Source organism: Stylophora pistillata, chromosome 3 (assembly GCF_964205215.1).
Source record: "Stylophora pistillata chromosome 3, jaStyPist1.2, whole genome shotgun sequence".
NCBI lineage: Eukaryota > Metazoa > Cnidaria > Anthozoa > Scleractinia > Pocilloporidae > Stylophora > Stylophora pistillata.
In genome coordinates, this window is record NC_142521.1 from 12662501 (window position 1) to 12687452 (window position 24952).

The 24952-nt window shown below is 39.8% G+C and overlaps 2 protein-coding genes and 1 pseudogene across 2 annotated transcripts in view; 2 read left to right on the top strand and 1 right to left on the bottom strand.

The window, feature by feature from the left end:
• Window positions 1-7837, top strand: part of LOC111335220 (uncharacterized) — a 17833-nt gene extending 9996 nt beyond the window's left edge. Inside the window, exon 5 of the mRNA XM_088752311.1 lies at window positions 7555-7837. Coding sequence (XP_088608437.1) covers window positions 7555-7589 — 35 coding nt within the window. The 3' untranslated portion in view covers window positions 7590-7837. The remainder of the gene's footprint in view (window positions 1-7554) is intronic.
• LOC148734568 (uncharacterized) lies at window positions 1737-2906 on the bottom strand (annotated as a pseudogene).
• Window positions 7838-7989: 152 nt separating the features above from the next.
• On the top strand, window positions 7990-24952 carry LOC111335245 (uncharacterized). Its single transcript, XM_088752310.1, has 8 exons — window positions 7990-8368; window positions 11399-11476; window positions 12515-12578; window positions 13013-13195; window positions 13655-13849; window positions 14465-15285; window positions 16089-16892; window positions 17878-24952. The coding sequence occupies exons 1-8, from the start codon at window positions 8192-8194 to the stop codon at window positions 18064-18066; spliced, it is 2511 nt and encodes an 836-aa protein (XP_088608436.1). The 5' UTR covers window positions 7990-8191; the 3' UTR covers window positions 18067-24952.

A 24952-nucleotide genomic window follows, 5' to 3' on the forward strand; every position in this document is an offset into this window, starting at 1 on the left:
GGAAGAACTTGATAGAGTAGTAGAAGAAATTAAAGAAACGCATCCAAATTGTGGGTCTAAAATACTAGTTGGATACTTACGTTTGAGGAAAATATATGTACAGAGGTACCGTGTAAGAGATTCTCTTAATCGCATAGACCCAATAGGAGTGATTGCTCGGAAATATAGGTGTGTGCATCGTCATGCGTACAATGTTACCCGGCCGTTAGGTCTGTGGCACTTGGATGGCAATCACAAACTGATCAAGTGGTGTTTTGTTGTTCATGGATGTGTAGATGGATACTCACGCCTCCCTGTTTTTCTGGCATGCAACACAAACAACAGATCTGAAACGGTACTGCAGCTTTTTATTAAAGCTGTGGAAGAGTGGGGCCTACCATCACGAATAAGAACTGACAAGGGGGGAGAAAATGTTTGCACTGTCAAGTATATGCTTACTCATCCACTTCGTGGACCAGACAGAGGCTCTGCTATTAGAGGAAGAAGCATTCACAATCAAAGGATTGAACGATTGTGGGTTGATGTATACAATGGGGTGCTTTCTTATTATTACAACCTCTTTACTAGATTGGAGGAATGCCAAACATTAGATCCTGATGACGAGTTAGACATTTGGAGTCTACACTTAGCTTTTCTTCCAAAAATAAATGCTTCGCTGAAATGTTGGAAAGAAGGATGGATAAGGCACCCTTTGCGGACCGAGCACAACAGAAGTCCTTTGCAGTTATGGGTTCAAGGAATCAATAGAAATCATGGCCAAGTTCCCCAAGAGGATGATGTTCAGAACATTGATCAGTATGGAATAGACTGGGATGGTCCTGTTGGTGATGAGAGCATGGACACTTCAAGGGTAGAAGTACCAGAAACAGGATTCAACCTAAGTGATAATCAGCTTCTTGAATTACAGAATAGAATTGACCAACTGGCAAGTTCATGCGAAGATGGTATACAACTATATGTTTCAATTAGAAATACATTAAATGAGATTTGTAATCACTGAATTGTATCACTCAGTATATACAGTAAATCCTCTATTAAGCCCCCATCTCATATAAATCTGGCTACTTGGAGCAAGACATTTATTAAGTCAACAAAGAGGGACATGCTCAGGTCAATTGCAGGCTTTAAGTTACATGTAGGGCTCTTGGGGAGGGTATGTAGTAGGGAGTCTCTCTCACCTTGTCTCAGCCACTGTTCTTTTTTTTTATCTTGAGCTAAAGATGGCCAGGCAAAATATGCTGTTGAACTTTCATAGTTTTATTAACATATACATTTACTTTGATTAACATTTTTTCAATCAGCAAAACTATAACGACTACACTGTAGCTTCTCATAAGTTAACTGAACTTGCCGTGTGATTCTCAACTTCAAATAATTTGGGATCAACAATGAATTGTTGAAATTAATAATCCAAAACTCAAAATAAAGAATACCTTATTGTTATTTTGAGCTCTGATAATATTACAATTCATTCAGAGCTTGAAATGTGAATAATGTGGATTACTTCTTCAAATAATTCACTAACAACGAATAATGAAATGATTGTGAAAACAATGAACTCAATAATCGGCTCTGGGTGTACACTTGAGACGATTTGACTGTAAAGAAACATCAACAGTGTAAAAGCTAATTTCATAATAAAGCTCAATCTAACAACAACTTCAAAATGTTGATATTGTAAACTTCAAGAAATACGAAATTGATACAACAATAGTAAAGGTTCCATTACCACCAACTCAGACAATATCTATCTCCCACACATCTGAGTTCAATATTGCCATGAACTCTTGTCGCAGTTCACAGAAGCTGCTATAAGTACTGGGCATTTCCAGAGTAAAACTACGTGTGGGCAACTGGCCGACGTTGTAACCCCTCTTGATTTGTAAATGAGATTGTTATGATATCTGTTACCAAAACATCAGAAGCTGTAGTGTATCTCAGGAAAGTGGCTAGTTTTGCTTCATCTAAACCTCTAACAAACCTCTTTAAGTGACCCAAAGTCTCTGATTCAGCTGCTGTTACTGGGGCAGCTGTGAAAAGTGAAATTACCTTTGAATTTGTAGGTATGATAGAATCATACAACACCAAAAAGGAAGATACATCCATGAAATAAATCTTCAAAGAAGAAACTATTTCCTTCCAGCAATCTGCTGCATATTGCAGTTTCATGATAATCTCTTTGTGAGCGATCTCTGTAACCAATTCTCTGATATTGTCATTTGTGACTTGTCTCTTACAGTCAAATGTGGAAAGAAATTCAAGTAGCTCATCATCATCGGGCTGAATACTCTGGCTTAAACATTTACCTATAACATCAGCCTCAGACCTTGATACATAATTCTGAAATGAACTCATCAACATCCCATCAGTCACACTCTCTTCTCCAAAAAGACAAGCCACTAAAAAGGACTTACTAATCTTCACAGGGAAATATTGACAATCTTTATATCCCTTAACTATGATTCTAGCAACTGCTTCAAACTTGTTTCTGTTGAAGTCATGACAGATATATGGGACTCTTTCAATTTCACCTAGCATATGAGATTCATAACAATCTTTCCAAAAAAGTGAAAATATTTCCCGTAATGGTCCAGTCCCTGCCCCAGACTCTTCATTACCTTGCTGATTAATAATAATGACAGATAAAGTGTATTTTAAGATCGACTCATCAGAAAATATATCTAGCATATCTTGCCTGACTAACGATCTATGAACCCTTATTATTTTAATAGGTTGTTCCGTTACAGGCACTTCTGTGTTGTGTGTGCTATTCATCAGACTGTCTTCATCAACCATCACGACATCTTCCACCTTTTGTTCAGCAACCTATTGCAGATAGATTTAGAGTCTACTGTTATTTATGTAGAAAAAAACTGAGGTAAACACTAGCTGACATGTAGTGTACACTACACAAAGCTAAACCAAAACATAAACAAACAAAATCTGAATTCGAACATCTCATGGTTCTTTGAAACGAGGTTTGCTCAAGTGCGACTGAGCCCCAATAGTGGAGTATTTGACAAAAGAAACCTCTGGTATGGTTGAGGATTTGAATTTTCGAAAATGTTAAATTCCCAGGGGGGCCATGGGCACTGCAGGATTTGACTCGTAGGTAATTAACATAGCGATGAAAACTAACTTAATTGTAACTGAAGATAAGCTTAATAAATTGCACTCCTGCATGGTATTCCACAGTCCAATTCATCAGCAAAAAGCAACCAAGAAGATAGAGCCATCCCAACTGTTTATGAACACACAAGGTATTACCATCATAATTGAAAACTATGTTACAAAATGACAATGCTTACCTCACTTTCTTCACTAATCACTTCTTTGTCACCCTGATCAATCTGTTCTTTGGGAGGTTCCTCGACAACATTTTTTCCAGTAATGTTGTCTTGGTCACCAGATGCACCTGGTTGTGCATCAAAAGGTACACAAACATCTAAGTGCTGCCGGAGCTCATTCATTGGGAAAAATTTGTAGCATTGCTGACAAAACTCATCAGGAACGGACATTTTAGCTGGGATGACAACATCGTCAATATCCAGGTTTGACTGTATCGGACGAATGTATATCCGTCCTTGGCCAACAAACTGTTTCAAATATTCCATAGTGTACCCATTTGGGCCAGGAGCTATTGCTTTTAGACGGCGAGAACTTGGTTCAGCGTGCAAGAATTCATAACCACCAGCTTCGTACAACTTTGGAAACGTTGCCTGAACCATCTCGTGGAGTTCTCCTGCACTAGAGTTTTCTGGAAGAAAACCTTTTTTTTCTCCAAGGCCTGCTGTTAGCAATTCCCTCTTCTCTTCAGTACTCGGCACTTCATCTTGTGCAGTGTATGCCAAACAAAAGAATTTTGCTGTTAGTTCTTTGGTTTTTTTCTTCCTCCCTTTTGCGGCCCTTGTGACGGTGAAATGTTTTGCTTGACTTGATGTTCCACGTGCAGTTGTGTTGCTTACAACTGGTGATGGAGCGTTGTGAACTTTTTGGTACGGAGAAAACGCTCGTTTCAACTCAGCTTGAGCTCGATCAGAAGTAGTATTAGTTTCTCGAAGCTCTTGTGATGATTGTGGTGCTAGACTTATCAAACTGGTAGCAGCTTGGGAGAGCAAACGTGCAACATCCGCGATCCCTCTCCTGTCAGCCATATTGCAACGAAAAGGACGTGAAAAGAACTCTGGGGTATATTTATAATCCCGCAAGTTATGTTGGGATATAATTAAAAACATGCCCCATGAAAAAAAGGCTGAATAATTTTCAAAATGGGCTGAGTAATATTGTGTCAAGCATGGTTAATTTGTAAAAGTAGGTGGTTAATGAAAAAAAGGCTGAATAATTTTTGAAATGGGCTAAATAATATTGTGACAAGTATGGTTAATTCGTAAAAGTAAGTGGTTAATGAAAAAGAGGCTGAATAATTTTAAAAATATAATTTTGGCGGTAATGGCACCCCATACCGGGCCACGCAGGTATGTCGAGCAACTGGCGCTTTCGCCTACGTAGCTTTCTGCGTTCTGTGCGCGCCAAAATCTAATCTTAGTAGTGAAGTCGTTCACAATACGGCCAAGGTTGCAGAGAACGTTAAGTTCGTGGACAACCTCCAGCAAGTGCTAAGAGAAAGCTTAGCTGTGTTTCCGGTTAGCTAATTAAAATCTGAACGAAAACTTATTAACGAGAACATCGTGGGAAGGAGAGATGTTTTCGGGCAGTTACCGAAGGGGTTTAGAAAGAGTTCAATCTTTCAACTGCTGTCTAGAGTATTGAAATTCTTGAGCTAGAAAGGCCACGGATTCTCTTCTAGTCCTTTGGTCATTGTCATTTCACCTCTACTGTCGATTGTTGAAGACCAAGTTAAATACCTTTGATCATTGAGAATCGATCCGATGCTGTTTTCAATGGGAAAAACAAAGACCAAGAAATATTGGATGGAAAGGGCGGGTTTGCTTTATTGTAAATGTCAGCTTAGAAGTACAGGGTCATCTACCCACATCTAATAAGCATAAGTTTCCACGCTTAGCTTTTCTTTTTTTTCAAGCGAAGATGAGATTTGATCTTGGCACGCACAGAAAGTTGCGCAAGTACCAGCACAGGCAGCCCAAGCTTACTAATAGAAAAGCGGACGTGACTCAACGTGTTGCGCAACGTTTTATATTTATAAAGGTTTGTATGGGATGTTATCGGTTTGCCTTAAAAGAGAGGAAAAAATGTCTTGTTTTGAAAAAAACTGGGCTTACCTTATTACTTGGTTGTTTTCTTTTTTGATTCCGAGCGTCTCAGGCCATTTTGAAGCGTTTTCGGCGAGTTAGCGCTATGTTGGTGTTCAACTGCTAAAAGAAAGACAAGGCCGGAAACCTATTTTAGAAGTGTCCGTCGCCCGAAGCAAATAATTCCGCCAAAAAATTACCACCAGTCTCGATTCCTCCAGAAAATCAAAGCAGAGATGTTGCAGTTTCATTTCCATTCACTCGATTCCCAATTCCTCCCACAGATCTTTCACTAGCGATGCTTTTTTCTCCAGATTGATCGGCTTTCCAATTTCGAATTTGGCTGCTTGAACCATTTGCGGCCCGTTGGCCGATCGCACAGTATGTTGGGTAACAAAAATAAGCCCGGCGAGGGTAGCCAGCGACCTGCAGTCGACAAACAAACCAGTTAGCTCCCCTCGTCCCCTCGAGAGGTTTTGTCAAGACCGCATTGTTTTGATCACACATTTCCATTCGATGTTGATTGGTCGAGCTGTGCAATCGGCCAACGGGCCGCAAATGGTTCAAACAGCCAAATTCGAAATTGGAAAGCCGATCGATCTGGAGGTAAAAGCATCGCTAGTGAAAGATCTGTGGGAGGAATTGGGAATCGAGTGAATGGAAATGAAACTGCAACATCTCTGCGTTGATTTTCTGGAGGAATCGAGACTGGTGGTAATTTTTTGGCGGAATTATTTGCTTCGGGAGACGGACACTTCTAAAATAGGTTTCCGGCCTTGTCTTTCTTTTAGCAGTTGAACACCAACATAGCGCTAACTCGCCGAAAACGCTTCAAAATGGCCTGAGACGCTCGGAATCAAAAAAGAAAACAACCAAGTAATAAGGTAAGCCCAGTTTTTTTCAAAACAAGACATTTTTTCCTCTCTTTTAAGGCAAACCGATAACATCCCATACAAACCTTTATAAATATAAAATGTTGCGCAACACGTTAAGAGTCACGTCCGCTTTTCTAGTAGTGAGCTTGGGCTGCCTGTGGCGTGGCCCGTGCGACGAAATAACTTCACGGGATTGGCAAAGTTTCAGTCACAGCAAATTATGCAAAAAATCTAGAAAGATTTAAGCTTAAATCTCGTTTAACGTTTAAAGCGACACGTCAATGACTGCAACCATCGTGTTGTATACAAACCTCGCAAACTTTAAAACACGTTCTATGGTGATACCTGCGAAAGTATTCACTATAATTTCCGGTAAGATTTTCGCGGACAATCTGATCGATTTCTCTTACATTGTGTGCTGAGACTGAAACTTTTCACCTCAAGCAAATCTCCGTCACACGGTCCAAACAAACATAGTGAGCAACTGAGCTACTAGAGTATGTCCGTGTTAAAACACACGAAAGGACTCTAAAACACACTTCACTCTAATTGGGCAGAAAAACACAAAGATTTTCTGGCACCAATCAGATGGCAGAACGACTGCGACCATTTGGAACTAGTCTTGTAAGACAATGTCCCCAGGGGCTCTTCATGCCCTAACTTGAAATCGACCGACAGCCCCTGGGTCTCCGAGGATGTGTATTGACAGACGTGCCGTTCGAGTTATCGAGGGCAAAAATATACAGAGAGTGACCTGAAGAGAAACGACAATTGCTTCGAGTTAGCGGGATGTTCGAGTTATCGAGGGTTTAAGTTGCCGAGGGTAAAACTGTAGTAAATGTGTGACGGAAATCTAGGGGAAATCAATTTTGGTTTGAGTTAGCGCGAGATTTTAGTAACTGAGGGTTTGAGTTATCGAGAGTTGACTGTTAAAGGCCCACGGTGGGCCCTGAAACCTGAAGATCATTATCAGTTGAAATACCCTAATCAGACTTCGAAGCGAACAGGAAACTGCCCGCACAAGATATAAACGTCCCACATAAAGAATCAAAACTAGATATTTGCAATGTTCAAATTTGTTCTACTTCCGAGAAACTTCTTGTTTTCCAATGAGTAAAACTGTCTGATTGGAATCTGCGACACATCGTGCTCAAGGGCACGTAGTAATAGTGGTGAGGGGTTGTGTTACGCGTTGATTCATTTAGAAACGTCCGGGTTAATTACTTCCTAAGTCTTCTCCTTTACGTGACGGTTTTTTTTTTACAAAAAAAGACGCCCGTGTGCATTTGCTGAGGCACTAGTAATGGTAACATCTTGGGAAAGTTTTTCCTAGGTTTTCACTCATAACTTACAAATCTTACCTAAGTAGCGAAGTAGTACCTAAGTAGTGTCACTGTCATGGTGATCAGAATCCTTAGATGCTAATTTTTTTTTGGAAAGGTTTCTTATTTCCTTATTGCTGTCAACAGGTCAAGACTTCCTGCCAATCATTATATTTCATTAGCAGCCTAAACAAGAGCCCTTATTGGTGCATTTCGTTGGAACTCAATCAAGGGCGGAGAACAGGGGTCCCTTAGGGTGCACGCGATCCCCTTTGTCACCGCTCCCCCTCGTTTAGAATAAGGTCTAATTCGTAAGAACAAAACAATCGGATATACCAGCAAGTCGCTGATGTAGAATCCTTCTATTTGTAATCTATCTTTACCTCTTAAAAACGTTTTCTGAAATATATTACCATTAATGACTAATCGAGCTAGGTACAAACCAAATAGTTTGCTGTCTGACTCTCCCAATAGCGAACTGTCAACTTTTGATGACATTGTACATAAGATTGTCATAAGATTGTCACAGAACGCTAAAAACAGCGCCCTTCATTAGACGCGCGTCATATTTCTTCTCCCTACGCGTATCATGTAAATTTGAAAACAATCAACTGCACCGTTACCTTTTACAAAAGTAAGAACGAATCAAGAAAGAGGAACGATAAATACTACATAACTCTCGAGCCACTACAAGAACATACTCTTCATAAGCGACTGGGATTCTGAAAAGTTGGAAACGAAACTGAGAGGAAGATCTATACTTTTGCAAGATTAATCTGCAAAAATGTATGATCCGGCTGATTTGGAAGGAGGATTTCGCCCAAACAGGGATTCAGAAAGCCGAGAAGCGGTGGAGTCTTCTGATGCTAAAGCCATACAGTTTTCGGAGACAACTTTTCTAGAGAAAAGAGGATATAGGTCACTCTCGCACTCCGACGAACAAGGCCAAGATGAAAGAAAGGTTAGGTTACTTTATTAATCAGGCGAAGAATGCGAATTTGAAATGTAGGTTTCAGTGATACCCAAAAGAAAAATGAAACAGTAAGTTTTCACTATTTTATAACTTTTATATCAGTCGGATTGAAACGTTTATAACGGTGTTTAGCATCGGTTGGATATATTCAGCTGTCTCATTTTTGGTCTTAAAGTTCTTATCAAAATACGTCATGAAACGACATTATAAAGCTGAATACCCCAGATTCCAAATGTTGAGAGGTTGTGCGCGTCCTCCGGTTTACAACAGAAAAAAAAGACCTTCCGTCGCCTTACCGTAAATTGCTGTAAACAATGACCGGTTATTCATCTGCCGTTTGAGTTAGATAAAATAAGATTTTCAAGGGTGTTCGTGACACAGTTTTTGCTTTCAAGACAGCCAAAAACATATATAAGCCATTCATGTATTCAGCCCTCATAAAATTATGAGCGGTTGCAAGTTTTCCCATCTGCCAGTTTGTTGGGCCGTGCAATTCGTGGTCAATAATTAATTACAATTACATTACCATTAATTCATGGTCATTCAGTCGTAATGTAAACTTCATTTTCATGAAGCTAATTTTACTAACAATTTAAGATCTGCTGAAGGTTCGTGCCGACACAGTCTACTTGAGATGGAGTTTCGGGGTGTCCTTACTTAATTTAAGACCATGTTCACTTTGATCTGATGCTTTCAAGTCTAATAACAGGTCTATCAAGTTTTGACCAATCACAATAAAGTTGAGAACACGGGAGTAAACCTCAGAACTGCATACTAATTAACGTGTGTCTGCAGTTTAATTTGGCTTTGTTTTTAAATGACAGACTTATTCATCCAATTATCGAACCTAGCCTTATTGTAAGGGAAGAGAGCACAGATTGCAAGTCACAAATCATTATTAGAATGGATAGTACATGTAATAATCATAATGGTAATGATAATAAATCATGTTCGGTCCGTAATCATACTAGTGATTACAAAATGATTGCACGTGATTGAACACAGGTGTGATCGGTGCATCTTAGAATTTGGAAGAAAAAATTTTTGTTGAATAGAGCATTTTACCGTTTAAATCTGCGAATTATGCTTAGTAGATCTGATAATATAATTTTTGCAGTTCTTGCCGTGACACTCTAAAAGACGATGACAATCTCAAGTGGCATCCACCGAACCAGAATTTGAATCAAAACTTTTCTAAGCAGAAATGTCTCAATTGATGTGATCTGCACATCATGTAAATTTGGAGGGAATTTTATTAAGAGAACATTTTACCGTTTGAATCAGCGACTCGACTCATACCCAAAACAACTAAATATTTGCGTAGCGAGAAAGTTGCGAAATACGATACCTTGAGTTGACAGGGTGACCCTATTTAATGAAAGGATGGAACGGCGGATAGGCGGAATGGCGAAGTATCTTAACGCACGGATTAACAGAATATTAAAAAACGAAGAATACTTTGTTGTATGAAACAATTCTCACACAAATGGAATTACAACAAAACAAGAAAATTGTTTAGCACTTATTCGGTAAACAATCCTCGAGACGAAGTCGAGGGGATTATTTAACATTATTCACTTTGCCTTCGGCCGGGATAATTGCTTTAGTACAATAAAAATTGCTCATGAGCTTTTAAATAATGTTGTAAATTCTGTGAATGTAGCATTACACACTTTTTCGTTTCAACTGTGCTGACTACATGTATCAAGACGAGCAGGCAGTTTTAAAAGGTTTATTTGATTCAATCAGCATAAACTTCACATCTTACTTTTAAAAATTGCTCGCCAAATTTGTGCTCAGGTGGCAGGTTGAAGGACAGATTTTACTCAAATTGAATTTTTCTCGAAATAAATCATTTGAGTCCTGCAGTTATTAAGGTTGTGCCGATTGTTTTTAAAGTATCGCAGTGATTCAACTATGATAGTGAATTTCATTTTTCATTGTTAGTAATTTTTGTTTGTAAATTCCCTATTTCGCACCGTTGATTAAGTTTTAATCATGTTTGAAAGCTTCAATTGCAATAAAAGGCCGGTTTAGTTACTGTCCGATGCAGTCCTTGTTCGCGCGTCATGTAATCACGCGTGGTGTAATCGATGCCGAGGTCAGAGCACGTGGAGAGGTAATCATATCAAATAAACTTTCAGAAATATGTGCCACAACGAAAACAAAACGAAAACAAGTTCGAATTCTCATCGCAGTCTCAAGTAAAGATGTTAAAAAAGTTAAACCCATTTCCATGCTCTTTCTCCTTTGCCTCCCTTGTCAGTCGTCATTACGGATGCGAAGGTGTATGCTCTGTTAATTCTGGCACCACTAGATTTAACACCTCTGTTTATGTAAATATCATAGAAATTGATGGAAAAATAATTTCAAATGCCTCAAAGATAACATAGGAGGTTCCTAACGAATAAGAGGTTCCTATCGAGTGAGCTGTCACAAACGAGTGCTTAGCTTAGCTTGTGCAATTCGGACTGGAATCACCTTTAAGTTAAATTACCTGCAGTTTACACCGTCCTAGTTACAATCGAGTCTTGAAATCGTATGCAAGTAATATATCATAGAAAAAGTTAAATTCAGTGGTCTCCGGTCTTCCCTCAGCAACTCTAAATGCTTCAATGCCTTGCCTTATCTTTCAAATATTACTCGCTTTAATCGGCTCAAGATTCCATATCTCTAGCATTCTAGCACACTCCTTTCTTTGAGATAGAATAAATATATGAAGTTCATATATTTTGAACTGCGGTATTATCTACTGCGAGGATCGTGCATCATACGTACTCCTTTCTTTAACGTGAAACAGATTAAGCCCAGTTTTGTAAACTATTGGCCCGTATCACATCCGTAAAGGAATCTACAGATGTTGGATATCATCTTAAGAGTGCCATCCGAGTCATCTGAGAAACTTATCCTTATGTATGCCTACGCGTGTCAACAAACATGCCGTTACGCAACAACCACAAACACTAACTTGCCAGCCGATAAACGAACCCTGAGCAAACTTCCGGATTTTACTTTTAGGAACGAAGACATGGAAGAGAAGGCTGCTGGGAGAGCGCACAAGTGAGACCAAAAACAGCCATGGGATATTCCCAAAAGGTGAAAAAAGAAATTATTCTATGTACACCTTGATATAGGCGGGGTCAAAATCAAATTATAACGTAATCAAAGTAAAGCGTACACTCTGATTGGTCAATTCAGTGTTCATCACTTATCCATGTGTGTCGCCGCTGACGTGAACAAATGCAAAGACTAGTTTTCGCACGCCTGTTTTTTCTGCTCACGTAAGATTTGTTAGATAAAAAGAGAATCTTTTGCTATAATTTGTCAATATCATCTTATAAAAAAAATGGTAAACAAGAATTCGAAGCTAGAGTCGCTCTCGCCTCGAGGCTATCGCCTCGCGCGACTATTACATTCTTTCGTGCTTAGCAACCTCCCGCGTGCATGCATATCTCAAAAGTGCACGTTGCGGTTTTTACCATTTGTTAATCTTAAATTACTGAAAATTATAGGGCATCTTCTATTTTAGGATACGGTGGGTCCTTTCCTTTTAGTGTTATAATGGAAATGTCATGTCTTGAGAATGAAACAGTGAGTTTACTGGGAGACATTGAGACTATCAGAGGACACAAACTCACGGTTTTCGCCCGTCCAACCTAAAAAGTAGAACAAATAATATATGGGCTTCACCTTACTTGCCGCGGTTTCAAGGTGTGGAACTTTATCATGTGCAAGTCCAAAGTTGAAGCTCTCTCTCCTTGGTGTAAGTGAGTTTTTTACCATGATAGTATTGGACACTTTATCCCACAATCGGAAAACATGTTTTAGTCGGGAGGTATGACAAAGATTTTTAAAGCAGCTAGACAATACTTGATGGACGACTACGGTCTGCCACCCAGCCTTGTTTGGCTTATTTATACCTGAGTTTTTCTAGGGAATCTAGAAAGTTTAAGTACCTCCACGATAAAAATTATGATGTTGATGTTGATTATGAAGATACTGGTTGGTGATGGCGATGGCGATGGCGATGGCGATGGCGATGGCGATGGAGACAGTAATTCACAAGCTAAAAACAAATAAACAATCGCTAACCGAAAAGAGATCTGAGAATCAAAACGCTTATCTCTTCCGCAGGAAACGAGTAAAAGTGAAATGTACAATGAGGATGTGCTTGTGAGACCATGCACAGCTACGGGAGGTATGAGAAATGAAGATATGACTGAAGGAAAATTATTATCACTTTGTCGGACATTGTGGGGCTTTTCGAGGGCTAAAATGGTAATTCTGACGGGATACAACCTATTTTAGCCCCCTCGCACGCTCGCTTCATAGTTCAGACTGTTTTATTGTCATTTGTTTTTTTCAGTTTTTATTTTTTCAGAGCCCTCAAAAGTAATACATACTTACATTGTAATACTTTTAATGTTCTTGGGAATAAATATGTTTTGGGCTCTTCTCGGAAATCATATTAACCCTCTCCTAACGGCTGCACTAGTCTGACTTAGGGCTAAAATAACCTTAAGTCAGGCTCAAAACATATCGATGCCAGCGAACATAAACTCTTTATTTTATTAGCCATAAGAAAAGAGAAACCCATCCATCAATTGTCCTTTTACAAACTGTTTGAAATAGGTGCAGAGACTCTAAGACCAAGACGACAACGGTGGAATTTTGATTCAGTGCGTTCGTCAGATGTAGATCCAGAATGGCTCGAAGAACTCCGGAGACCAAAAGGAGAAAAAAATGTTCCAAAAGAGTATTCCGCTGACGTTTCAAAGAAGAACTATAAACCTGAACTGGAGGTAAAGGATAAAGGTACGAGCATAGTTTTTATGAATAAGGGAAATGTTTTGTGCGGCAAAAGCTTCGAAGGTTTGGAATTTTAAATTGCTTGGTCGAAGTCTGAATGAAGCTTTCCAAACTTATTTGGAGAATCTTACGTTTCGTGTATAATAATTCAAGTCATAATTTGAATTTAACTGTGGTTGAATTAAAGATCATACGTAAATTTCAAATAACCTTCGGGATAGGGTTTTTTTTTGGCTTTCGAGGCCGATACGAGACAGGAATGTTGTCGGCATAGGCTGTAAATGAAGGTTCGGTCCGGCTTCTCCGAAATTGATGGTCGATGGTCGATATCGCAGGCGTTGAGCGTTTATTTGAGAGGATCCTTCCAGTGTAATTTGGAGGCTCCCGCGCTCCGCTTCACCTTTCAGGAAGTTTATTTTTAGACTTGCCTCATCCATGATCTGATTTTTGTGCTTGTGTAATCAGGGTTCGGTGTGAGAGGAACTCAAAGTCGAAGACGACCATTGGTGAGGTCTCATACAGTGTGCTTACCGAACAGAATGGAAAGTGAAGAACGGCTTGAGAAAACACAGAGAAGAGAGAAAAGAGTTTATGAAGAGCGACCCACAGAAATCTTGAACGAGAAGAACGATGAACTTGAAGAGAATTATCGGGAAAAAGGTATGAGCTTCGTGTCATATGTGTGGTAAATGTATTATGCGAAGCAAAGTGAATCTCTTTAATTTTATCAACTTCCAAGTAAAATTTCTAAGTATACGCTACCCCATATTTTCGCGTATAAATGCACTGTGTAATGACTTTGGAAGCTGTTGTCTAGAATATGGTTTTCAAAGGGCAACCTTTCCCCAAACTAAACATGAATATCGTGGACCCAATGCTAACCTATTAGGGACTTTAAGCAGTCAGGACGGCAACGCCACGAAAGACGTCGATTAGAAAATGAGTTTCTACTTTTAGTTTGAATTTCGAAAATGGCTGCATGTGTTTACCGTCTCATAGGGTGTAGGACCTCAAACTCAACATAACGCATAAAAGTAGCGTTGAGTCCCAAGTGCAAATGAAAATAATTCGCCGCCGCGGTTTCGCTTCTTAGACGACGCAAATTTTGGTGATTTCACGTTGTTGTTTTTCAAAAGGACGGCTAAGAAATGTACAAAGTTTTAAAATGCACGTGCTGGGCTATTGTTCTGCCAATTAGATCTATTGTTTTTCCACGTTCTCGTTGTCGTAGCTGTCGTGGTTTGGTTAAAGTCCCTATTATCAACCGTTTTGCAGATTTTACACCGCGACAAAGCGAAAAAGGATCAAATGGTTCAGAGGAAAGATTGACGCCTGAGACGCCGAATAAACGGGAAACGCATGAAAAAAGAATTGGTGACCTTGAGAACACATTAATGAAAGTTCCCGAACAACAAGAACGAGATAGAAAGAAAGATGAACAAGAACCGACTAACAAGGAAGCCAATCAGAGGTTAGTTGATCTACCAAGTGAACCAAATGCGGTGAAGGAACAAAGCGAGCTGCAAACACTAGATGAGTGCGACTGGATCATTTCTTTTGATGAAATATGCATTTCGAAGAAGTCTCTTGGGCGAGGTGGTTGGGGAGAAGTTTTAGAGGGAGATTTCAGAGGCTGCAAGGTTGCTGTGAAGAAGATTCACGACCGAATACTAACGCCTTATTACGTCCAATTATTTATAAGAGAAATGAAGATGGCTTCCAGATGCCGCCACCCCTGTTTGCTGCAGTTCATTGGAGCTACATACGATGACAAAAGTCCACTTATTATAACAGAACTCATGGAATCGAGTTTACGACAGTTGCTAGAGCGGCAATCTCTCACCAACATAGAAATTTCGGTTGTCTCTTTGGACGTGGTACGTGCATTGAATTATCTTCATAAGCAAAATCCTCCTATCCTCCATCGAGACATAAGCAGTGCAAATGTGTTGCTATGGCGACAGGGTTTCCAGTGGCGAGCCAAGGTATCGGATTATGGTACTGCTAACTTTCTCAAGTCAATAGAGACACCAGCACCTGGAAATCCGGTCTACAGTGCTCCTGAGGCAGTAAAACAAAAAACTTATACAACCAAGGTCAGATGTTCCTATCCAAGTTCATTTATGAGATTTTCCTCACACTAAAATTGTAGAGGTTAAAACTATGAGGCAAACTGCGTTTCTTCTGCCATAATTCATTCTTTCGCATCTATCAGCCAAAAAGAGATATATAAGAACGGATGGGGATTTGTTCGTTAGATGTAAGAGATTCTGATCTACGCTATTTAGTCGAGGGCCTATCAATATCCCATTTCCCAATTACCTTTAGCCTGTTCTTCAAAGCGTGTCTTGGTGCTCATCCATTCACGTAAATTAAACTCATTTTCACTCCTTTTCGAGCACCAGGCCTCGTTTTGAAAAAGAGGCTAAAGGTAATTCGGAAATGGCCTGCTGATTTAGATTGTTATTGGTTTCAAAGTTTTCAAAATATTATGAAGCGTTATTGGCAGGTTCCCTCTTTTGGTGTTTGAGATAACAAACATGAATCTGAGCATTGATCAACTACTCGTGTGTTAAGATGCTTTTGTGGGGGCAGAGCATTTCACTGTAAAAATCTAGTCAGATAGCCATCCACGCTGGGCTAAAAATTATTGTTACCAAAGCTTATTTTGTGGTCATAAGACCATCCAAAATTTAATTGTAATGGTCTTGAGCTATCTGTAACTCACCTCTTACTTTAAGTTATTTTGTCGTGCTCATAGTAGTAAATGTCTGTTACAGTAAAGTTACCTTTGTGCAATCTTGCAAATCACTGCCCCCTTTCCCCACCCAAGTGGTACCAAACTTGAGCTCTGAGAGAAATCGTTGTGCTAAAGTTGGAAAATTTTTCCTCTTGGCAGATTGATGTTTACAGCTTTGGTGTTCTCCTCTTAGAAATGTGCGTTGGTAAGCTGCCAGATGCCAAAAATCGGCAGAAATATATTTCTCAACTGAAAAACCCCATATTTGAAGACCTAGTCAAGGAATGTGTTCAGTCCAAACCTGAAGAGCGACCTGAGGTTCAGAGAATAATTACTCAGCTGGAGAATTTTCATGGAAAGCAAACGAAAGAATGCAGAATTGATTTTTCCCAAGGATCAGCCGACTGGAACATCCCATGCGACCAAATTCAGCTAAGGAAAGATAAAATCTTAGGTAGAGGAGACTATGGAATTATTTATGAATGGAAATATTGTGGCGGTGCAATTGCCGTGAAAAAGATCCATGATCACATCGTCTCCTCCCACAACCGCAACCTGTTTGAAGAAACCATAAATATTGCTTCAAGATGTCGCCACCCTTGTTTAGTGCAGTTCATAGGAGCGGTTAACATTGGAGATGTAAGGCCTCTGCTGGTAACAGAGCTCATGGAATCGAGTTTGCGAACATTGCTAGACGAGCAGTCTCTCACAGTAACAGAAATCTCTCGCATTTCTCAGGATGTTACAGGGGCGATAAGCTACCTTCATCAGAAGAAACCGTCTCCCATCATTCATCGCAACATCACCAGTGATAACGTTCTACTTTGGGGACAAGAAAACAAGTGGAGAGCAAAGCTGACCATTTCAATTGCCACCAGTTTCCATCAGAAAACCATGACAACTGCCCCGGGGGATATGCGTTACAGCGCCCCAGAAATGCGTTCTAACGCACAAACCGTAAAGGTCAGTGGTACTCTCAACTGTAGAGTGTAAAATTTCAGTTATTGTTTTTACTTACCTTTGTGAAATTAACTATTCTAGCAGTCAGTTGTTGAGTTCACCTTATTCACAAATTATTTTATCATTCAAAGCAAGGGAGAGAAAACTCGAATATTTTTTTTAACTATTTAAACAATAGAGTATTTCTGTCGAGGAACTATCGGCTGATTGTTGCCCCGCGGAAATTTGATGTTCTTAAAACAAATATTTGCCCGAGAAGCACAGCTTCGAGGGCAAATATGCTAGTTTTAAGAACATCAAATTTCCAAGGGGCAACTATCAGACCGATAGTTCCGAGACAAACCCTCTATTGTTTTTATTGTTCACCACTAAATTTTCTTCCGCGCCTACAGCTTGTCACAAATGTCAATGATTCGCAACCGTACATTGGCTAAATAATACGTGATACCTGTCAGAATTGAGAAGTCACTGTTTTTCCGATCTGCCTAACTTCGCGGCCGTCAAACTATTCAAAACTTTTTACGGCTGAGTACTATCAATCCAGATATTTTCCGCGGACGGGCACTATCCATCCGGGTATTTTCCGCGGGCGGGCACTATGGGCTGCTAGTGTCTCTCCACGGATGAACACTATCGCGTCATGAGATCGATTTAAACCAATAAGAACCGGAGAAAATTTAGTGGTGAACTATAATCGATGATAATCCCATTACAACTTCGTATTTCCTCATATTATTTTCTGATCTAATCAAAAAGGCGAAAGAAGGAATTAAGTTTCCACTGGATTTATTCTGCATTAACCGATTTAGGATTGCATCCGATTCGTCATCTTTCATTGCACCATTATAAAAAATTTTTTTGTATGTATGCCATCAATTATTATCTCATCTGGGGTGAAAGAAAGAATAAGGTTTCCACTACATTTATTCCGTATTAATCGATTCAGGATTGCATGGGATTCGTTATATTTTATGTTTGTCATCATCAGGTTGATATCTACAGTTTTGGTGTTCTCCTATGTGAAATGTACACGCGAGAACGGCCAGATCCTGAAAGGCGCGAAAAACAATTTGCTAAGGTGACCAGACGAAATATTCACGATATGATACAAAAATGTACGCAAAAGGATCCTGAGAAGAGACCAGGGATAGACGAAATCGCAGAAGACTTGGGGTAAAGTAAATTGACGTTTGTCTCAGTAGAGATACCGTATTTCCTCGAATAAACGTACACGCTCAAATTAGCGCCTACCCGCGAAAAGGCGCCCATCCCCTTGAACATAACGTCAAGCAAGCCCCCTTTCGAATAAGTGCTCTCTCCTCACTCACTTTCTCAAATTGTAGGGATACAAGGAAAACATGTTTATATTGCGCGAATAACGGCCAAAACATGTTAATCAAGCTAAACAAATGTTATTTTCGGTATAAAAAAATAACATTTTTATTATCTGTCAGTGGTTAATTGACCGTGTAGTTAATACTTCTGCCTATGCAAATGTTATTAATACACTACAGGTGTATCTAGTTTTACGTTTGCTCGTATTCGTTGAAAGGACTGACCTTTTTAAAAAGTTATGCGGCTTTTAGAGTTCTCTATTCTGATGTTATCTCTGAAACGGTTTTTTTCACTTGGCAAAAAACCTGCGAGGTCATGACATAAAGTTCTCTCCATCCAGCCACTTCACACCTAAAACTTATGTTATGGTCCGTCTTTGAAAACTGTAAACTTTCGGAAGTATGTAACATTGAAGTTTGAAAGCTTTTAGTTACTATTTGGCGTCAGGGTAGTTGTAAGTCGGTCATAAAATTCAGGTATATGCTCATAGTATTCAAATAAGCTAGATGACGCACTCCTAAGGTTTACTACATAACAGGGAATTCAAGAAGATACCACAGAAAGAGTTATTGTCGACACTTTCTCAACCTTTTTGAAATATGTGCCTCATTCCCTAATTAAAGTACAGGAAGATCACTGTTGAGTGATGAAAGGCTGTAGCATGTTCTTACTAGTCGTAAAAAACCATTTATTGTAATACATTAGATATAATCTTAGCAAGGTGATGCTAACAACTATTAGTTTATATTAAAACAGTGGATATCGCCGAAGGTGCGCTCTGATTGGCCACTCAAACTCCTAATATCCTTTGCTATTCACCTCCGGGAAACTCGCGCGGGATTTGCGCCCGTAAATATTGCAATCTTTGCAGGGATAATTAACAATTGGTTCATGCTTTAGCGTGCGCTATCGAGTTTTATAACATAGCTAGCAGAGCCGCGTAATCAAATTCAGTATACGTAAGCGTGCTCGACATCCCGATAGTGCACGCTGATAGCGTGAACAAATCGCTTCGCCAGAAATTTTTTTTTTGCGCGAACGGCCATTGTTAGCGCGGGGAAAAATAATATATTTCGCGACAATAATGGATACAAACAGAGACTCGGCCCACCAGTCCCAAAACAAAGACAATTTTCCGACCTTTTCCCTTGGGCTAGAGTTCTTAAATGAGGCAGAAAAAGAGAAAAACAACGCAAAAGGTGACTCGGCATCAGTGCCGTCACAATTCGCTTCTGATATTGTTGTCCGTTTTTCGTGTCGGATTTGATGCACAATTCCACCGGCTATGTTATAAAAAAATTGGTTCATGCTTTTTGCTGTGCTCTATCGAGTTATGGAGCACGTGGGAAGTTTGGAGAGCGTTGCCCTGCTATTGCCTCGGGAAACTCTTACGCTTCTTTCGTGCTCTCCAAACTTCCCACGTGCTCCATAACTCGATACTGCACGCTAAAGCATGAACCAATTGTTAAAGGGAGCGCGTGGAAAGTTTGGAGAGCACGAAAGAAGCGTAAGAGTTGCCCGAGGCAATAGCCGAGGGCAACTTCAGCTTCTTTTGTGCTCTCCAAACTTCCCACGTGCTCCATAACTCGATAGTGCACAGCTAAAAGTATGAACCAATTGTTTTATAACATAGCCGGTGGAATTGTCCATCAAATCCGACGTGAAAAACGGACAACAATATCAGAAGTGATTGTTTGCGGTAAGCGAAATATTAAGCAAAATTTTTCTGTGAGTTTTATTATTTCGGAGAACAACTGTAAATATATATTTAACCATTTTAAAACGGAAAAATTGGAGCTTACCTTTGAAGGTTGAAACAGACCAGTTGTCATTTGTTTGGTTTTACTAGAGTGTCTTTCTGTCAAAATTTGTTGCTTTTCACCCTGGCTCAGTAGGGAATTTAAGCAGTCACGACGGCAACGCCACGGAAGACGTCGATCAAAAAACGAGTTTCTACTTTTGGTTATAATTTCGAAAATGGCTGCATGTGTTTACCGTCTCACAGGGCGCCAGACCTCAAACTCAACATAACGCATAAAAGTAGCGTTGAGTTCCAAATGTAAATTAAAATAATTTGCAGCCGCGGTTTCGGTTCGCAGCCGACGCAAATTTTGGGGATTTCATGTTGTTTTTTTTGCAAAAGACGGCTAAGAAATGTACAGTTTTAAAACGCACGTGCTGGGCTATTGTTCTGCCAATTACATCTATTGATTTTCCACGTTCTCGTTGCCGTCGCCGTCGTTGTTTGCTTAAAGTGCCCCTGAGATCAAAATTTTCGTAAACCATGTTTTTTCATTTTCGTGTTCAGTGTGTCTCCTTCACATACTCTGCCAAATTTCAGTCTAGACCGAGCACCAGAAATATCTTTTTTCGGGCCGTTAAATTCGCGATTTCGCGTCCGCCATTATTTGACCATGTTCCGGAAGTTGATCACAGGACTCAGAGGAAGTGACGTTAAAGGCTCAACGCGAAAATCTCACATGGCAAAATGTCAAGCGAACATAAAAAGAGTGCTTTACTCTATTCTTACAAAAACTAAACAAAAATGGCGAGGCATCGATGCGTAATTCAAAGCTGAAGTAAACGTGCAGACCATGCTGCAGGTATTTCTCTGCATCGTAGTCTTGCAGATAGGTCAGAGCGGGAAAAACGGATGCGATTTGTCCGAACTCGTCGAGTAAACTTCAATCCTGCAGGAATATTTGCGACCTGCTCCGAACACTTCTCGGAGGACTGTTTCGAGAGATCTGTGTACTTTGAAGGATTTAGGCGAAGAATTCTGCCGGGTTCAGTGCCTATCGTTCAAGAAAAAAGGGAGAAGTAAAACCGTCCTCAGTGCGACCTCGACGAAAGAGAAGCCTACGAACCTCCACGGGTTTTGTCCCCTAGAGATGTGAGCTGATCAATATCCGCCTTTAACAACTCTCTGGCAGAATACCTTACACAAAGGAAAGTACTCGGTGAACATCGTAAATAAGAATGATAAAATAGCCGAAGTGAGGAAGGAGAGTTCTGATCTCAAAGAGCTCACTTTTATACAAAAGAGATGAAAAATATAATTGTGTGCTCTGACTCTAAAAAAATGCTGGCTTTAAGATCAGCGAAAGTAGAACAAACAGCTTATTTTTTATTTGAATAAGGTGGCTGAACGCAGTTTCTGATACCTTTGTTTCTTTCACCATTTTCTCTAAAACCCTTGATCTCTCGGTCGCCAAAATTGGCAGCTAGCAAGTTAACAACACGAACTTTGTTTTTTCGATAGTTAAGCTGACGTATGTGCCGTTGCCATGGCGACATGAATGGATATAAATAGGCCATTAAAATCGGTTTTGTTTCTTTGCAGAAATTCTAGTCATTAGATTTTCTTTATAACTTGCATGCAACGAGCTTGTAACGATATTCACAAGTTAACACCATTTTGCTAACAATTTAACAGAGAGATCTTTGATTATCCCTTGTTGAAGGTTCACGCGATTTTCTAGAATTTCCTTAGTTTAAAATCAATTTTTTTCGATACTCCAGTTACTTATTTCCAAAAGTATTTTTGTGCCAAATTTCGTGCAATTCTAATGAGTGGTTCTCAAGAAATAGGCATATTTCCGAGAAAGCAGTTTTCCATTCAAACGCAATTTTTTGACTTACTACGCATGCGCTGAATTTAACTGGTTTTTTTTTTTCGGTAACGACGAAAAAGCTGAGAATTACTGGGTTCTTTGCACCGTTAACTTTTCTAACATATTTTTGTGATAAAAGATTAAAGCCCTATACTGCTAAAAGAACTTCTTTTAGCAGTTGAACCCCAAAATAGCGCTAACTCGCCGAAAACGCTTCAAAATGGCCTGAGACGCTGGTAATCAACAAAGAAAACAACAAGGCAATAAGGTAAGTCCATTTTATTTGAAAAGAAGACATCTTTTCTCTCTTTTAAGGTAAACCGCTAACATCCCATACAAACCTTTATAAATATAAAGCGTTGCGCAACACTGTAAAGGTCGGCTCACACGAGGGGACTAGTCCCTGCGACTAGTCCCAGCGACCAGTTTCATGCGACTAGTCCCTTCGTGTGAACTACACATTTCTGTGGTCGCAGGGACCAAAATTTGGTCCCTACGACTGGTCGCACGAATTCAAACTGGTTTGAATTCGTGCGACCAGTCGCAGGGACTTGTCGCATGAAACAAATGTTTGTCCCTTCGTGTGAACTGTTTGTGCGACCAGTCCCTGCGACTAAACGGTAAATAAGCCAATCACGGGTCAGTATGATGCGTGACTTCCGGTATTTGTAAACATTGCAGTTTCCATGAATTTTCCCTGACTTCTAGATTTCTACAACTGAAGAATAAAAAACTATTTCTAGTTTTGTAAACATATACAGATGTCTTGGAGCCGTTTTGATGGATTTTTTTACCTTATTTGAATCTGTGTCTGTTAAAAATAAAATAAAAAAAACAAAAACGGAACACGTAAAAGCATGAATAATCCGACTGAATAAGTGTAGTTCGTTTGCGTTGATGTTTAATAGTGCTACAATGAAAAGTTAACAAATTTTAATTGTTTTCGTGTAACGCCCCAAACTAAGAAACATCATTTGTCTCTTAATTTTCCTATGTTCTTGTGCAATTGAGTACTCTCGTGTGAACGCCTTAAGGGACTAGTCCCTGCTACCGGTCCCCTCGTATAAACCCTTCAAAGACTTGTCGCCGGGACTAGTCGCAGGGGACTAGTCCCCTCGTGTGTGCCGACCTTAAGAGTCATGTCCGCATTTCTAGTAGTGAGCTTGGGCTGCCTGTGGACGAATGCGCCTCCGTTACACCTTTCATGGACAAAACAAAGAACCACTTCCGTTTCATATCAACCTGAATGCCACCGGTTCAGTCTTCTCTCGCCCTTCAGAGCTACTTGGAAAATTGTCATAACACAACTTGCAGACTGTCTCTGAGCCAAAAAATACTATGTAACGCAATGAGGTCACGGCTCTAAAAGAGTTGAAACAAACTGTGCTTTAAACCTCACCAAAGCAACACAACAACAGTCATCATGAATAAGATAGAAAAAACAAAAGAGGCAAATGTGCAACTCAACAACAAAGTTCACTTCAAACCTCTCAAAGCACCGATGGTAAAAAACACGCAGGAAAGGGTTAGTGAGATCATTGACCAAGTGCATCGGGGCAAACACATAGATGGCGTGGAAATGGCTTTCACAAACTCCCAATATCCGCCATTGCCGAAAACAATTTTTATATATCACCCGATTATTTCTTAAAAAAAAGTAAAATCCCTTACGACAAGCAAAACTAGAATTTGAAGGCGATAAAGCGATGCGACCACAAAAGCGACATGGCGAGTTCGTGCCGTTCACACACAACCCACAATTCCTCTATTCGCTCCGACGAAGGGCTAACGCTCGAAACGTCAGCTGTTGTAATCATTACGGTGGCTAATTTACCATTTCAACTTTGTTGATATATCCATATTATTTCGTTACTCCCACCGAAGCAGCCCCAAACAGTTTCTTTCGAAACTATCAGCCTTTATTCATTTGTGTTTATCTTTATTCGCACGGCAAAAATTCATCGTTTGCCGGCGTAAAACTATCCACAGAAGCTTCAGATGATTTCTGGGACAATTCATCGTTAGATTAAGTCGACATTTCACGACAGACAACGAAACAGTTCTCAGAAAAGTAATATGTGCGATTCTCTGTGCAGCGAACAAAGAGAGTTGTGACAATGCAAAGCATAAGTTTGTTGAGCCTTTGACGTCATGATGACGTTTTCTGCTGTACAATTGGAACATGTTTTCAGCAATGGCGGACGATTTTTGTACGACTTTGAAGCGATAAAAATTGGTCATGGAAGGTTTGTTTTGAGTTTTTAATGGCGAAAAAGGTTTTACCTTGACCCAATTCAACATTCTGTAAACAAATTAGCCCAAAATAAAACGGTCAATTTTCGTCTCAGGGGCACTTTAAATTCCCTAGTGAAGCGAATCGTGACGGCGCTGATGCCGAGTCTCCTTTTCCGTTGTTTTTCTCGTTTTCTGCCTCATTTAAGAACTATAACCTAAGGGAAAAGGTCGGAAAATTGTCTTCGTTTTGGGACTGGTGGGCCGAGTCTCTGTATGTATCCATTATTACCGCGAAATATATTTTTTTTCCCGACGCTAACAATGGCCGCTCGCGCGAAAAGAAAAATTTCTGGCAAAGCGATTTGCTCACGCTATCAGCGTGCACTATCGGCATTTTGAGCACGCCTACGTATACTAAATTTGATTGCGCGGTTCTGCTAGCTAAGTTATAAATGAGTTTAAATCACCTTTTTGTGCTCCATTATCTCGCAGTTTTAGTATATACTAAAACAATTACTCGCCTCAGTGTCGGTGGCTTGCGCTTAATATTTACCTCGTCGCCTCGCAGCTCGGTAATTATTCATCACTAGCCACCTCCACTCCGGTAAATAGTTGTTAAATAAAATCATAGATTTTTGAGATGGCATTTTAGGATAACTGTGTTTTCGTTAAATTATTTATCCAAGAGTGTTACAGACTGTAAGGTCTAACTAACTCGTTTAACTTTTAAAAAAGTTTTTACATTTTTCATGTTTATTTTTTGACTGTTCAGCTTCGTATGCAAACAACAAAGACAGCAAAATTTGTTCGTTACGTACAGCAATTAACCTGGGTTGATTATAAGCCAAATTTATAAATAAACAAGGTGTTTTCATGTGA